The sequence below is a fragment of the Carlito syrichta genome, unplaced genomic scaffold, assembly GCF_000164805.1.
Source record: "Carlito syrichta isolate Samal-C Ts95f unplaced genomic scaffold, Tarsius_syrichta-2.0.1 Scaffold315540, whole genome shotgun sequence".
NCBI lineage: Eukaryota > Metazoa > Chordata > Mammalia > Primates > Tarsiidae > Carlito > Carlito syrichta.
The window spans coordinates 145019-161721 of NW_007259636.1; the positions used below are offsets into that span (position 1 = coordinate 145019).

Sequence of the window (16703 nt, forward strand, 5' to 3'; positions counted from 1 at the left end):
TAACAAAATGCCATAGACTGGTGGCTCCAACATCAGAAATTTGATTTCTCAGAGCTCTAGCGGCAAGAAAGCCCAAGATCCATGTGGCAGGCAACTTGGTCCCTGGTGAGGCCTTCTTCCGGCTTGTGGGCAGCCAACTTCTTGCTGTGTCCTCACATGACCTTTCCTTAACATATGCACACACACAGAGAAAGAGCTCTCTCTCTTCCTCTTCTTATAGGCCAACAATCCTACTGAATTAGGACCCCAACTTCATGACCTCATTTAGCCATAATTACTTCTCAAAGCCCTATCTCCAAATAAAGTCACATTGGGGGTTAAGGCTTTAATGTGAATTTTGGGGGGACACAATTCAGTCCATAGCTGATGGCCAATTTTTTGTTATTTTACTACAATATTTTTAAAAGTAGAATTACAGAATGAAAGTGGACACAGGCTAGAGGGGGAAAACACATGGTAGTAACATAATTGGATAAAGAAACAACCTACACAAGAGGACGCATTTGGTGGAAAACTATTCAGCTAACAAAGAAATGAGTCATCAGGTCACATCAAGACATGAAGGAACCTATAATGTATACGGCCAAGTGAAAAAACGTATATGGCCAAGTGAAAAAAATATATACTGTATTATTCCCACTGTATGACATCCCGGAAAAGACAAGACTATAGCGACAGTAGAAAGATGAGTGTTTGCCAGGGGTTGAGAGTAGGAGCAGGGCGATAGGAAAAATAGGGAGAATTGGAGGGGTGGGAGGGGGCTTAGGGCAGTAGAACTATTCTGTCTGATATTTTAGTATCTTGCCAAGGCCACAAAGCTAGTCAGGCCAGGGTTAAACTGAACTCTCTGCCTCCCAAGTCCATGCTCTCTCCATTAATCTAAGTTGCTTCTTTTGATGCTGAGTAACAACGAGGACATTAACTATGAAAAAAATACAACCTTAGTCTGTCAATCAGAGAACACAGCTCATGATCAATTTCAACTTGGTTAATTAGTATCCCTTTCTTCTTCTATTAAGAAAGAATACATACTTGCAAAATGATTGAGAATTCTATCCTCTCTTCCAAAGATGTCTGATGGCTTTATGATAATTGCTTCTGGAAATACGTCTCTCACTTCTTTCTCTCCAACAGCCTAAACAAACAAACAAACAAACAAACAAACCGGTTCTAAGCTGTGAGACACTTAGACATAGCTTCTATTCTTTCCACTCTCAGGATACTACATGTATTTTACAGGTCATATTTTTCTCCAGATAAAGGTAATCATATCACTCATAAAACTTAGTTACACAGAATGCTTTTTAAAAAGTAACCCACAAAAATGTCCTGTCCCTTATAGCTTCTGTTGGATTTCTTCCCATTTTTATTCTAGAGAAGTTTATGCTGAAGAAGAAAGGAGAAAAAGCAGATGAGAATTTTTCCAGCCTCCATTTTTCCTTGTATTTACAGTCTCTGGTTTGTGTCAACAATCTAGCAGCCTGCCAGAGAAAGGAGAGTGAGGTAGCAATGTGCTTAAATAACAGAAGTGGCAGCAGCATGCACCTATCTAGAAAATGTCCAGGATAGTCACCTTCCTACTGTCAGCTGCTATAACAGACCTTACTTGTAATCTACTAGACTTCACGGTTCAGTGAAGACATCGGCACCTAGTTAAGTAGTTCTCTCCACCTACTCTACCACTGGAGGTGACATCAATGTCCAGCTGCACTTGGACCTCTCATGTTCTTGAGTTTCTTGACTCCAATGACCCCTTCGCTCCATTTCTGCTACTCTCCACTCAGTCACACCGCAGACCATGTCCACAACTGAAAGTGCCCTTCTTCTGAGACACTCAAGTCATCCGCTGCCAGAAGACCAACACCTCACTTCCAGCCTGCTTGGTTCCTTGTTCATCTGCTCCTGGGATGCCCATTACTCAACCTTCCCAGGAACTCTCGTCCACTGATTCTGCTTTTTCCATATCAGCCCCTCCTAAGTTTTCTTCCTTCCCTTGTATTCCAGGTTTAGATTCCATGGCCCATCTTTTGATTTTTATTTTATATATATATATATATATATTTTTTTTTTTTTTTTTTTTTTTTATTTTAACATGGTGGGGCACAGTTAAGGGCTAGGCATACAAACCTTCACTGTGCAGGTGCCCTTGTTGAGGAGGGGTGCCTCCCCTTCTGGCCCATCTTTCAATCACTGCCTTACCAATATTTCAAGCTACCTTGTCCCTGTGTCCTTTCTTTCACTTACCAGGCAAAATCCTACTCTTAGAAGAACCCAAATTGCCTCTTTTGAGTCATGCACACCTACTACCTTTAGCAGCTGAAGAAAAATAAACACATAAAATCATAACTCGGTACCACTCTAAATTCACACCACCTGGTTTTTTTTTGTTGTTTTTTGGGGTTTTTTTTGGAGTCTCACTCTGTTGCCCAGACTGGAGTGCAGTGCTGCTCTCGGCCACCACAGCCTCAACCTGCTGTGCTCTGGTGATCCTTCCACCTCAGCCTTCCAAGTAGCTGGAACTACAGGCGTGCACAACCACACCTGGCTAATTTTTTGATTTATTGTAGAGATGAGGTCTCACCAAGTTGCCCAGGCTGGTCTTGAACCCACGGGTTCAGGCAATCCACTCACCTCAGCCTCCCAAGGCGCGGGATAACAGGCTGAGCCACCGAACCCGGCTACACCACCAGTTTTAACTGGGCCCTCAACATTTCCCAGAAGGTGTTTTCCTCTAATTTACTTTCCCATACGACAATTCAAACATTTTCTATTCTGTTTAAATTTGACTCCCCTTTCTCTTTTCTTCTTTCCAGTAAATGCCTTCACTTTCTAATTCAAAGAGAAAATAAAGGCAGCAGAGAAAAACAACCCAAGGCCTCACCACCAAATCAACAAACTCAGGTGCAGGAAGCCTTTCCCCTGTCTTATCAGAAAGGAGGGGCGGGGCCGCTCTAGGGCTGGGGAACTCACCACCTGTCACTTTCCCAGGGACCCGCCCCTTCACTCTCTCTCGCACACCTTTGGTCTCACTCCCTTCACCAGTACCTTCCCACCAGCCCGCCAACAGTGGAAAGCCTCTGTGCTAAAAGGGAAATAAAATCCAAATCCACGTCCCCCTCCAGCTTCCATCCTCTCTCCAGTCTTTCTCTTGCCAGCCAAGCTACTTGAGAATGCGCCTGCCCTTACTGTCCCCAAGGCTTTGGTTCCAACTCAGTCTTTACTCACTGTACTCTTGTTCACCTCCAACTCCAGCACTGAAATGATTCTTTTATGTTTTCTCCCATCTCCTCCCCTGAAACGATTCTTGGTAAGATCACCGATGACCTCCAAGTCAACAGATCCAAGATGATGCCACATCCTTATCTTCCTTGACTCCTTGGTGGCACTCGTAAGAATCCCTCCTTCCTCCCTCGCTGCCTCACCTTGGCTTCCACAGCCTCGCGGTCTCCTGGCTTCCCTCCTGCCTCCCCACGGCCACTCCTGCTCAGTCTTTTTGTTGGATTTGGTTCTGCAGGGGCCTCCTCCTCCACCAGATCGTCATCACTGGCACTTCTCCGGGACCAGCTCGAAGCTCTCTTCTCAGTCTGCACTTCCTCACTGGGCCATCTCACCCCCTCCCATTGCTTCGGCTAACAGCAACTGCTGGCGACTCCCAAGTATATCGCCAACCAGACGTCTCTTCTGAGCTCCAGGATCCAAAATCCTGTGTGCCAGACCTGGATGACTGGCACACACCTGAAACCCAAGTTCAGCCCTGGATCATTTTCCATTCTCTTAAATACTACCGTGCTCTTCAGTCTCTGCTGGGCTTGTAATTATCCCAAGAGCTAAAAAGCACTGACGCCCAAGTTCCCCCTCGGGCATTCATTCTGTTGTCATTGGTCTCGGGGCAGCCTGGGCATCAGGATTTTTAAACGTTCCCTCAGTGCTTCTGATGCGCTACTAAGGCAAAGAACCATCGCCCTAAAGCCTGGTCCTTGGCCAGGATTTCCCTTCTTATTCAACCTACCGCCACCCACCCAGGAGGCTGGCCGTCTTGGACTCTTCTCTGCTCTCACTACTTCCAAAGAATCAGGAAATTCTGATGATTTAATGAATGCTCAGGCAGAGGCAGGCACAAGTGCTTCACTCATTTATTTTCTTTCTTCAACAAAGTATGGAAAGGTGAGGCCCAGATGTACTATAATCTAGCTTGCCACTATGAGAAACAAAGCCACACAAAGAGAAGGAATCAGAGAAACAAAGCTGGAGCCCTAAGAAACCCTGGCACCGGTCTGTGGCCAAGATGTCCTATGCCAATTTGTTTTAGATATCTGGGCCTATAAATTCCCTTGATGTTTAATCCAGTTAACACTGGATTTGGTTTTTTTTTGAGTCAGGGTCTCACTCTGTCACACAGGCTGCAGTGCGGTGGGATGATCACAGCTCACCACAGCCTCACCTCTGGGCTCAGGAGATCATTCCACCTTAGCCTCTTAAGTAGCCGAGTGCACACCACCACATTGGGCAAAATGTTTTTGACTTTTTATAGAGATAAGATCTTGCTAAATGGCCTCGGCTTGTCTTAAACTCCTGGGCTCAAGCAATTCTCCTGCCTCAGCCTCCCAAAGTGCTGAAATTACAGGCATACGCCACTGTGCCCGGTACAGTTTACACTGGATTTTCTAAAACTAGTAAGTAAATGCTGCTGACTAACAGGCACTCTCTCTCTCCTCCTTGATACGCTCGATGGCAGTTTGCTACTTGATAATACTTGGTGCATCTGGAATTATTTTCCCTAGTGGATAAAATATGAGTTAGGATCATGTCGGTTTTATTTAATGCTGTATTGCAGATTCTGTTTTTTAAAGACTGTTTTTGAGGACTAAAGTACCCTAACATTATAATAAAAATTTTTAACAAGGGCTATGGCAGTTATAGCCAAGAACTCTGGATGAAGACTAATGTGTATAAATTAGATATTATAGATGTGTGTGTGTGTGTGTGTGTGTGTGTGTGTGTGTGTGTGTGTGTGTGTACTATCAAGACATTTCAGGTTATAGACTGACTCCACACTAGAGTGGTCAATCTCTAGGTATGGGATGTCTGGGAGCAGAAGAAGTCTAAGTCTGATGTGAATAGCCACTTTCCCTTGCAAGTATTTATCTGTCATCCTCAGCCTTCACATCACCCCTTTCAGGGTGCCACAAAACTGTTACTATCCAAGGAGTTTGAGAAATAAAGAAGATCCTTTAACCATGATACGTGATGCAGGCATGACTACTCTGGCAAGAATCATATGCCACCTTTTAAGACGGTTACTATGTAATCCTATTATGCCCCAGAAACTTTCATCATCTGAGGATCAATGGTAATACGGTCTATACATCTTTGAAGGCCTTTAGCACAGTTCATCCAAAACACAACACACATACCTAGTTCTGGATGGAGGGAATTAGAAAGCCTTGTAATTCTGGAATGTCAATGAGAAATGCTTTTCGCTTAAATCATGTTTCAATGGGGCCTAGAACCTCTAGTTCTGTGAACCACTTTCCAAATCAACTTGTTACTTACCTTATTTCTCAAATACCTAGAAGAACTTTTAATATCAGCATTCAGATGTGAAACATGAATTAATTTTTCAACTCCAGCTTCCTTGGACGCTTGAGCAATTGCTCGGGGAATCTTCACAAAAACATCCTCAAAATCAAAGTTTCTGGAAGAAAAACAAAGGGACTGGTTAAGAACTCCAGACTCAGCATTTCAAAGTTTTCTGGGATAAGTTGGTTTTCATGATAGTACTGGAATTTATAACACTTAAAATTTTAAACAGCAATGATTTAAACTAAAGCCAAAACTAATTTTTAAAAAAATGTACAAGTCTGCTCACTGTCACTACTCTACATAATTTAAGGCCTACTTTAAGTTAGAAATCCAGCAAACATAATATTCTGTGTTTTCAAGAATCCTGAGGCTCAAGCCCCTTAAGATATGGTGACTATACTGGTTGGCGGGGAGGAGGGAAGTATTGGGAGCTGGAAAGGAATCATTTCTTACCCCCCCGAGAGATACTGTTTTGCTCAGGGGGGATAAAAAGAATTAAGAAAATTAGTCACCAACTTAATGCAATAATGTTAACTAAATGCTTGCTCTGTGCAATGCACTGTGTTAATCGATAAGGGGGATATAAGGTTGAGCAAGACCCTCCAAGTCATCAAATTACTTATATACTATTTGATGAGACAGACATATAAATCAATCTAAGTCTAACCTTAATAAATGCTTGAAAAAAAGTGCGAACAAAATGTTTTAGCACTGTAAGACTGAAACATTATTTGTTGATAAACAACCCATACAAAGGCTAAAAAGAACTGTTCAAATCAGTACTCATGCCATCTTCAATTAACAATACAGAGAAGAGATGTAGAACACTATCCCCACAAGAAAAACCAATGTTCAGCTTGCCAAACAGTATAGCAGGGTTAGGACCCATCCCAAATGGACAGATCCAAGCACAGGTCCAACACTGGTCAGTCTGTCAAGATGGTAACATCACCCATACCAATACAACCCACAGTGGTATTTTATGAGGCAGTACCTCACACTGCTGTCTTGTACCAGACTTGCCACATCTCCCAAAGGGTGTCACAGGGTATATAAGTAGTTGTACAATCAACCCTTACTGACTAACTGAAAATGTCACTATGTGTCACTACATGGCACACAGAAAGTCCCCAAGAAAGGTCTACTAAGCCCTAACAGATACTTAAGCCAAAACATAAAATAAAATAAAACGAGAGAAAAAGACTCACCTGGTTTCCCAGTCTCGCCCAACAAGATTGATGACCACATTGCTGTGTTGCACAACTCGTCGGATAGAGTCTTTATCTTTCCCATTCCATTCCTATAACAGCAGTAGCCGAGCAGATGAAAACACAAGGGTGCACCCTGGCATTTGACACATCTGTAGTCCCCACTCCAAGGCAAGTTTCAAAAGGGCCCTCTGTTACTGTCATAATATGGTACCCTTTCACACAGGTTCCAGTCTTTACAACAAAAATGATTCTGAGGGCTCAAATTCCCTGCGATTCTCTGAGTCTTCTGGAGACAAATAGGTCAAAGTACATTTTACTCAGGTCACCAATGATAGAACTAGAAAAGAGGCTGTTCATATTTTTAATGGAACATAGTAGGTTTTGTCCACCCTACTGCTATGCACTAAGTTGGTAAAAGAATCCAAATCAAGTCTCCCTTGCTGAAATACAGCCAAAGAACCTAAGATTATCTGGAGGCAAAAAAATTTTCCCTTTTAACAGCAACAATTACAGGCTATAGGTAGGAAGAATGTTTTTTAAAGGCTAGGATCAAATTGGAGGCATTTATGATTATTTTTGTATTTCTTTTAAACTCTTTCCTCTTTTATAATCCCAGACTTACTTTAAAGACATGAAAACAAGAGTCAGACAGAAGTGAACTACCTAAAACTTCAGGGTATGCCAGTGGCAGATTTCGGAGTACAGCTACACTTTTGGCCAGTCTAAATCATTTAGGACTTAAGCCAGAAAGTCAGATTGATGAACTTATCCAAAATAGTGACTGTAACCCCCAGACAAATGAAGTTTTCTTTTTTTTTGAGTCAGAGTCTTACTCTGTCACCCAAGGTGGAGTGCGGTGGCATGCTCATGACCACTGCAGCCTTGACCTGCTGGGCTCAGGGGATCCTTCCACCTCAGCCTCCCAAGTAGCTAGAACTACGGGCATGCACCACCATGTCCGGCTAATTTTTTTGATTTGTTGTAGAGACGAGATCTCGCCAAGTTGCCAGGGTGGTCTCAAACTCCAAAGCTCAGGCAATCCTCTTGCCTCCACCTCCAAAAGTGCTGGGATTACAGGTGTGAGCCACCGTACCCGGCAAAATGTAGAGTTTTCTAAGTTAAAATGGAAATTTTGTAAGCATTTCAGTGAATGACATTAAGTGATAAGAATTTTTTTTTTTTAAGGAATTTCCTAAGGCCAAATACTAAGTGGTGCTCCAGTATTAGTCAGTGCAGTGGCAGGAAGAGAGAACAAGAGAGGAGAAAGAAAGTAAAGAAGGGAGAGAGAGGGAGACAGGTGGAGGGGAGAGAGAAGGGGGGAGAGAGACAGAACGTACTAAAATGCCTGTGCAACTTAGACAAAGGAAAGGACTACAAAATAAGATTCAAGAACAAAAAGATGGAGCCCCACCAGGAAGACCCAGTGAGGACCGATGACTGAGAAATGCAAATCCCAGGCTGCCATGTACTAACTCTGTGTAAACTGTATCACCAAGCCCTGTGTAAAATTAGAAAATACAACCTCTCAAAGGGTTGCTCTGAAGACTAAAAGAAATATGCATAAAATCTATAACAGTGGGTGAGTGAGTGATGAACTCAACAAGAAAGTAACTCTACACATAAAGAGACACAAAAGGTTTTTTTAGAAAATATGACAGGGGTGGGAGGGGAAGAATCCAAAATGCCTCAGCATAAAAGAGAGGCATACATGTGAGAATGGCCCAAGAGCCCTGGAGAGAAAAAAAAGGAAACCAAAGTCTCGAAAGGCTCTGTTGGGTTGGTCTATCAAGTGGTCATTCAGACAGCAGTATCAGACAAAAACTAAACTGGGGAATCAATACTCCACACTCAAAATGGCACATCCTTCTCAAAACCAGACACATAAATAAACACTAAATATAAGATGCTGGGGTCTTGCTCTTCAAAACATGCTCAGAGATCAGCTCAAGGCCAGACACCCAGTAAAAATTTCTGAAGAAAGAACAGAATAGATGTTCTATGGCTCAATTCCAATGGTTCTACATCTGCACGCTAGTATCACTTTTGAAAGACTTTAACTTTGAGGCATTGACAAGCTGACCAATAAACTTCAGTCATAATGAACTAGGAAAGGCCTAAGCTCCTGTAACTCTAATACCAAGAAAATATCTGAATATAAGGTGTTGGAAAAGTAAAACATTTTAGAAACAAGATGTTTACAATAGATGCATTAGCTTGTATACATTCACTATAGAATAAATGAAAATGTTGCTAAAAATAAGTCAAAACTTAAAGGAATTACAAATAATCTGTAGGACTATAATACCAGAAATGTTAAGTATGATTACCAAACATTTTTTAAAAGAAAAAGTATGTAGAGGGAAGAGCTTAGTTCCATATAGGATGATAAAAGTAGGAAGTTAGCTATAAGAACAGTAGACCCAACCATCAAAGCCCCAAAAGTACAGTAATTAATAGGCTGGCTGTTGGTATTTGGGGACAACTCTTTGTAAAAAGGGCCTGTCCTGTGCTCTGTAGGACACTTAGCATCCCTGGCCTCTACCTAATAAGCCAGAATGGCTCGCCAGTCACTGTGACAGTCACAAGAGCCGCGCATACATTTAATCACTCCCTTAAAGGGTCTCCCCACTCTTTCCCCGCTGCTTAGCCCTTTGCGAACTACTGGCCTAAAGAAAGAACCTGTAGGTCAAGTCATGACGAAGGGAATGCTCAGGAAGGACTGCTCTGTTAAATCTATGTCAAGCAGACCAAGTTATAAAAAACCGTAGATGTGAATTTTTCTGTTTATAAAAATGCTGTCCAACAGAAATATAAAGAGACACATGTCATTCTGAATTTTCTACTGGCCACATTTAAAAGAGCAATAAATAACTGAAATTCACATTAATAATATTTTATGTGACCTGTATATTCTGTAAGTACTAGATATAAAAATTTATTCATGATATATTGTATAGTATTTTCCTCATATTAAGTATTTGAAATCTGGTGTGTATTTCATACTTGGAGCACAGTTCAGACTAGCCACATTTCAAGTGTTCAAGAGCCACATGTGGCTAGTGGCCACCACATCGGACAGCACAGGTCTAGGGCAGGGGTTGGAGAACTATAGCTCAGAGGTCAAATCTGGCCTATAGCCTAATTATGTAAATAAAGCTTTATCAGAACGCAGCCACATCCATTTGTTTACAAATGGTCTATGGCTGCTTTCAGGCTACAAGGGCAGAAGTGAGTAATGATGACAAAGACTCTACGATCTGCAAAGTCTAAAATATGTACTATCTGGCTCTTTACAGGAAAAATCTGTCAACTGCTAGTCTAGAGCCTGTATGCCAAAACATAAGATGTAACGGAGGAAGTCAGCCGAAAGAATACTGTGTGAATGGAGGATGCCCTTGTTCCACTCTGGGACAAAACTACTGCTTTAGCATACTACCTCCTACTCTTAAAAATGAACTTAGTAATTTATATTTGTCAATTCCAATAATCACTCATAAGGTTTCATACCAGAAAGATAAGCTGACCCAGGTCACCCATGGGACGAAGGTGCATGATGTCATATGTGTCACAGCGATAGGGTATGATCACCTGTGACCCCATACGTCCTAAAAGAGAACGGATTAAAACAGAATCAACATCAACATAACATGGATTATGTTATACAACAGTGATATGGCAAATATTTAAATTCTACTTATGATATGTGAATTGATATTATGTTTAGCAAAAAGTATATTTTACCATAACTTTTTTTTGTCATAACTTTTCAGAGTCCCTCACTCACATCTTAATATCTTATATAGGAGGCATGGGTGTGCTCTTAATGTCACAGCAGATAAAACTTACATAAATCCAAGACAGGTTTAATTCATAATACTGCCAAAATGAAGAGAAACACAGCTCATGGTCTTATTAAGCAGTCCTACAATGGTGATGGAGCATACTAAACTCAAGGTACTTTACTCACCAAGATGGTTGACAACATAGCGGCCCAGGAATCCAGTTGCTCCAAACACAGTGACCACAAATCCACTGACGGAGGAACGCCCACCTTTTCCGTGCGGTATGAGAGCATGATGAAGCTGGCGACAGGGTGGGCCATGAAACACACATGTGGCGATTGCAGTGATGGCAGAACCTTAAACAAAACCCCAGAGCACACAAAACTGGCAACTGTTCATATATATCTCATGCATTTGTGAATGCAAATAGCTTCTTTCCTAGATCTCGTAACATTACTTTGGAATCAGTACTTTAGAAATGTAAATACCAACAGCAACAATAAACACAAACTGCTGCAACACAGAATCCACAGGGCATGAGGAAACACATAAAAGTTAGAAAGTAAATTCCCTACCCTGTAAGATATAACTTAGCTGAGAAGATAGATCACATTAAACTGTTTGTCTATCATTACAATTACAAATTAAGAGAGTTTAAACCCGTATGGTGAAAGGCTACAAAGTACAGGAGCAAGAAGCCACATAATCATGAGGTTGGAAGCCTGGGTAAAGCGTTTTAAGAAGGGTTTTCAAGAGGAGAAACAGAAAGAATAAAATTCCAGAAGAAACACTTAACACCTAAGTATAACAATGCAGGAGCAGGAATGAAAAAACCCAGCACGGGGCAAGAGCAAAAGACTTACCTGGAACGGACTCTGAAGCTGATGACTAATGAAAAATGATCGTTTGGAAGTATATGGGCTGTCAGTATAGAACATTAAAAAAAAAAAAAGAGTGCAGATTATACTTAATAGAAACACTGAAAACCATCAAAAATGATGATAAAAGGAGTTCATTCAAGTACTTCGGTACTTGAGAAAAGAGTTTCTGACTTTTAGAAAGGTTAATAGCAAGTGATTTGCCAAAGTTCTCACCATTTCTTTTTCACAGACTCAGATTCTTGGAAATAGGAGGAACCCTCAAAGTTGGCACACCAAGGTTTACGTCTAAAACTGTCTGGCTTTGGCCTGAACACCTGCAGGGTTGGGAAACTCACTGCTTAAGGTAGCAGTCCCTTTAGCTTGGAGCCATTCAATCAAAAGAAGGTCCGACCACAGGGATAATCAGTGACCGCTTCCCAGGTTTCAACCCTATGTTCTTCTGGAATGACAAGCAACAGTCTAATCCCTCATCTACGTTTAAGAGTAGCCATTATATCTCCACTAGGTATTCTCTTAGCGGTTAAACATTCCCAGCCTTGACAACTAGTCTTCATATGGTAAGATGTTAATCTCCTTAAATACACTCCAGGGTTCAAGTTCAGTCTAATTTCTTAGTACGGAGTTTTAGAGCAAGTTGCTCAATTTTCATGTAAGTAGAAACAACTAAAAGGTATAAATAAAGTGCTGAAGAGATTCTGTTCAATCAACAAACTTCAGGACTTAGCATTGGTAGTTTGTATACTTGGGAAGAACTGAAAAGAGACAAACAGAAATTTCTTTAAAAAAAAATCTGTTTGTTTTCTGGGGATGACTTTCTTCCTAAGCAAAAGTATAGAATTAGAGAAATAGCCTACCTCACCAAATAGTGACTGAAACCACAGGAATTAAAAACAAACATCACAAAGAAAAAAAAAAAAAGCAAGCATCACAGGCCAAACACATAATAATAATAACAAAATAATAACATCATAGTAACAGCCAAATTGGTGCCCAGAATTGTTCTGTTTAATGGGTTTTATTTTTTAAAATTTATTTTTATTTTTATTTTTTTGAGTTGGAGTCTCACTCTGTTGCCCAGACTGGAGTGCAGTGGCCGCTCCTGGCCACCGCAGCCTCGACCCACTGGGCTCCAGCGATCCTTCCGCCCCAGCCTTCCGAGTAGCCGGAATTACAGGCGCGTGCTACCACACCCAGCTGATTTTTTGATTTATTGTAGAGATGAGTTCTCGCTGCCCAGGTGGGTCTCGAACCCGTGGGCTCAGGCAATCCATTCACCTCGGCCTCCCAAAGGCACGGGATTACAGGCTGAGCCACCGAGCCCAGCTAATGGGCTTTATTTTAATTAACACAATTTTTATGCCTGCTTCACAGACGAGAAGCTCAGAGAGGTTAGTGACTAGTCTAAAGAGATAGTAAAGGAGACTGAAAGGCAGCCCGGCGAAATAGAAGGAAAAAAACAAAAGAAAACGGTATCCAGAAACCAAATAAAGTGTTCTGAGAGAAGAGCTGACTCTATCAAATGCTGCTGGAAAGAGAAGCAGGAAGGAGTCAGAGGACAACAGAATCTGGATGCTGCTGGTTATAGATGACCACCAGGAGACTAGCAGAATGAAAGCCAGAATGGAGCAGGTAAATGAGACTGTGAGACAAGGAAGTAGTAACAGAAGGACAGACAATCCCTAGGAGATAAGATGGAAGGGGCAAAGAGAAGTGGGACTAGAGGGACACAAAGACAGGAAAGTGTTTATTTTTTATTATTATTTTTTTGAGTTAGAGTCTTACTATGTTGCTCAGACTGGAGTGTAGTGACGTGGTCCCTGCCACCACAGCCTCGACCTGCTGGGCTCCGAAGATCCTTCTGGAGATCCTTCTGCCTTAGCCTTCCAAGTAGCCAGAACTACAGGCACACGCTACCACCACCAGCTAATTTTTTTGGCTTATTGTAGAGACAAGGTCTTGCCAAGTTGCCTGGGTGGGTCTCAAACCCGCAGGTTCAGGCAATCCACTCACCTTGGCCTCCCAAAGTGCTGGGGTTACAGGCTGTACTTCTTTTTAATATGACAGACATACTTATAAGCCAAAGGAAATGAAAGGATTTAGATGGTAGAGGAAGAAAATTACCAATTCAGGAGAAGGAATGAGTAGGTATGAGAGAATGGGATCAAATGCAAAGTGAAGGAAGCAGCCAAAGATCAGGGCAGAAGAGGCTCCTTCACTGTAACAAGAGGAAAAGCAGAGCATCATCACGGGTCAGTTACGAGCTCTTATGGCGGGAAAAAGACTGTCTCATCTGATTCCTATATTTCTCTGTAAAACTGAGAATAAGACAAAAGCACACGTTAGAAAATTTCGGAAACCATCAATGTTAAATAATGATTATGAAGAAAGAGTAAGCAAATTTCCTAGAAAAAAATGTAGCACTGAAAATCTACTTGAGCTTGGTATTCATTAATTTAAAATAAGGCCAGTTAGTTTGGTGTTTTCCCTAGCCCCATTCTCCCTTGTTCAGGGGCAGGCAGGAAATATGTGGAAAGTTTAGCTTAATTGGGGTCATTTTTTTAAGAGTTGAGAACGTATGAAAGGGAATGATTAGTATGATGAGTAAGGAAGTGAGGATACAAGATTAAAGACAGAGAAAAGACAGCAGAGCCAATGAAATGGGAAGAATTATTGGAGGCGAGGAATTAATACCTCAAAGGACTAGTATGAGGAGTCAAGTAAATGTGCATAAAACATTTAGTATATAAGCTAGTACACATATAAATAATAGGTGCTTCACTTATTACTGCTTTGAAATTCCTCAAAAGATAATGTTACACTGGCCTCACAAGACTATTTGTTGGATGAACAGTTTAGGCCAAGCACTATTCTAGAAACTGTGAATATCACAGTAAGAAAGACAAAATCCCTAGTTTCATGAAGCTCAGAGAGCTCCCCAGCAAGCAACTAGAGAGGTAATATGAGAACTAGTAACACAAAGGAAAGCATCTGTCACAGTGCCTTGCAAGAGTGGTCCTCAATAAATAGAAATTATTACCCGTTTGGCCATAGTCTCTCCATTTTCTTCCATTTATTATGGACACCATTAGGAGAATAATATTATTTTTACATTATATATTCATTATATTCTTCTGCTCAGAAACCTACACTGGTTTCCTACTGCAATATCCAAACCAACAGTCCAGACATATTTGCTTGCCCACTGCATTCACTTTTTTTTTTTCTGAGTTGGAGTCTCACTCCGTTGCCCAGACTGGAGTGCAGTGGCACATTTCCAGCCACTGCAGACTCGGCCTGCTGGACTCCGGCGATCCTTCCACCTCAGCCTTCCAAGAAGTTAGAACTACAGGCGTGTGCTACTACACCCGGCTAATATTTTATTTATTGTAGAAGTAAAGTCTTGCCAAGTTGCCCAGGTGGGTCTAGAACCCAGGGGCTCAGGCCATCCACTCACCTTGGCCTCCCAAAGCGCTGGGATTACAGGCTGAGCCACCGAGCCCGCCCTGCATTCATTTTTATAAGTATTTATTTTAAAATTAGATACATGTTTTATGTAGTACCAATACCGTACATACATTTCAAAGCATATATTAAAGCACCTAGCGTCCTTCTGGCATACAGTTTGAAATACATTTACTGTTAGCTATTATTATGATAGCAAATTTTTTGTAAAGTCCTAATATTATATTAGAACTTGTTTCATATCCTATTGGGTGATCTTGCAAACCCTCTGGAGACCACCAGCTTAAACTCTGCTTGACTTTCAAAGGCTTCCATTATCAGATCCTAACTAACATACTCAACTTCCTTCTGTCCTACTTTCCCACTATTGCAGATATAGAGGTAGTCACTTCACTGCCTCCCAAGTGCCTCATAATTCCATTCTCACCTCTTTGTCTTTGCCATAGGAAATGCCCAGCCTCTCTGACATTCCAGAGCATAACAACCCTAAAGAGATCAGTGAAAGCACTGCAATTCTCCACTGGACTTCCAATCCTCCCTCACTAACTTAAATAATATTAATCTTTCCCTTTTCTGATATCCTACGATACTCAATAGTCTTGCCACACTTAACTATGTACAACTGTTTTACACAGTTTTATCCCACAGTATTTGAATTATGTTACACACTAGACTTGTCTCTCCAGAGTTTACTCAAAAGCGTACTTTAACAGACAATAAAGCTGAGTGGAGATAAGTAGCACAAGCTGTGATTTCAGTTAAAGAAAAAAACTGATAATCTACAACTATGGTTAGCACATACTCAACTATGGTTAGCAGTTATTATCATTCAAAATCTACATTATGTCACACCAGTGTAATCATTTACCAAAAACCATCAAGTGCCTTTGCAGAGAAGTCATGGCTACAAAGCTATCCACAATAAAAGATGCGTGCCATGACCTTCCCAGTGGTACGTAGAAGTTTTACCCAAGATACACAACAAAAAAGAATTATCTTCAGCTTCAGGCTGAACATCAAAACTACCTATGGTGCTTTAAAAAAAATTAAGGTTCAAAGGAAAAAACATCTCAAACATTCTGATTCAAATAGTTCTACAATGTGTTGCTACTGTTTTTTAACAAATAAAGCTCTGTGAGTAATTCTGACATAAGCCAATTTGGGGCGCAAATTATATTCTGTAGTGACTAAAATACACTATGGAAAAATACAACTTTGGGGGGCTGATTGAGGCGCGTTTCAGAACGAGTAGAGGAGGAAAAAATGGTTGAGATGTAACCGAATTCCTAATTTCCTAGCTTGTCTAGCCTCTTTGTGAGCAGAAAAGCAAATCTATGCTTTCAATTTGAGTACTGAGAGCAAATCCAAACAGAATAAAAGGGAAAATGAACAATGCTGACAAATTCTAAGATACCCTTCCCCCGTCACTCTCCTTTCCACCAAGCTCCCGATTCTTCTACCCACGAACGCCCCGTCCCTTCCCCAGGCCCCAGAGTCGCGATCTAACTCACTCTCCGTATGTTGAGACCTTTTTGGTTAAAAAGGCGCTTTCATAAATACCACTTCACTTAATTTCAGAGACTCCCTGAGGTTGTGATATTATCACCTCCACTGCGCCACGAAGAACGTGAACCGAGACCGATCCAAGGGTTTGCACCAGGTCATAAAGTCAGTCCGTGAAAAACCTCCTCTCCTCTACCCTTTTCCCCTCTCCCGTCCCCCAGCCCCGCGCCCCGTGCAAATATTTCTCATCAGCCGCCCCCCCAGCCCTTCCGAGCAGGTCA

General features: G+C 41.5%; 1 protein-coding gene across 1 annotated transcript in view; it reads right to left on the reverse strand.

Moving 5' to 3' along the window:
• The window catches only part of LOC103275551 (NADH dehydrogenase [ubiquinone] 1 alpha subcomplex subunit 9, mitochondrial), a 43273-nt gene that overhangs the window by 15359 nt on the left and 11211 nt on the right, over nt 1-16703 (reverse strand). The window contains exons 3-7 of the mRNA XM_021706406.1: nt 10762-10932; nt 10302-10399; nt 6792-6883; nt 5554-5695; nt 1033-1135 (exon numbers count right to left, since the gene is read on the reverse strand). Of these exons, the coding sequence (XP_021562081.1) occupies nt 1033-1135; nt 5554-5695; nt 6792-6883; nt 10302-10394 (430 nt within the window). The 5' untranslated portion in view covers nt 10395-10399; nt 10762-10932. The remainder of the gene's footprint in view (nt 1-1032; nt 1136-5553; nt 5696-6791; nt 6884-10301; nt 10400-10761; nt 10933-16703) is intronic.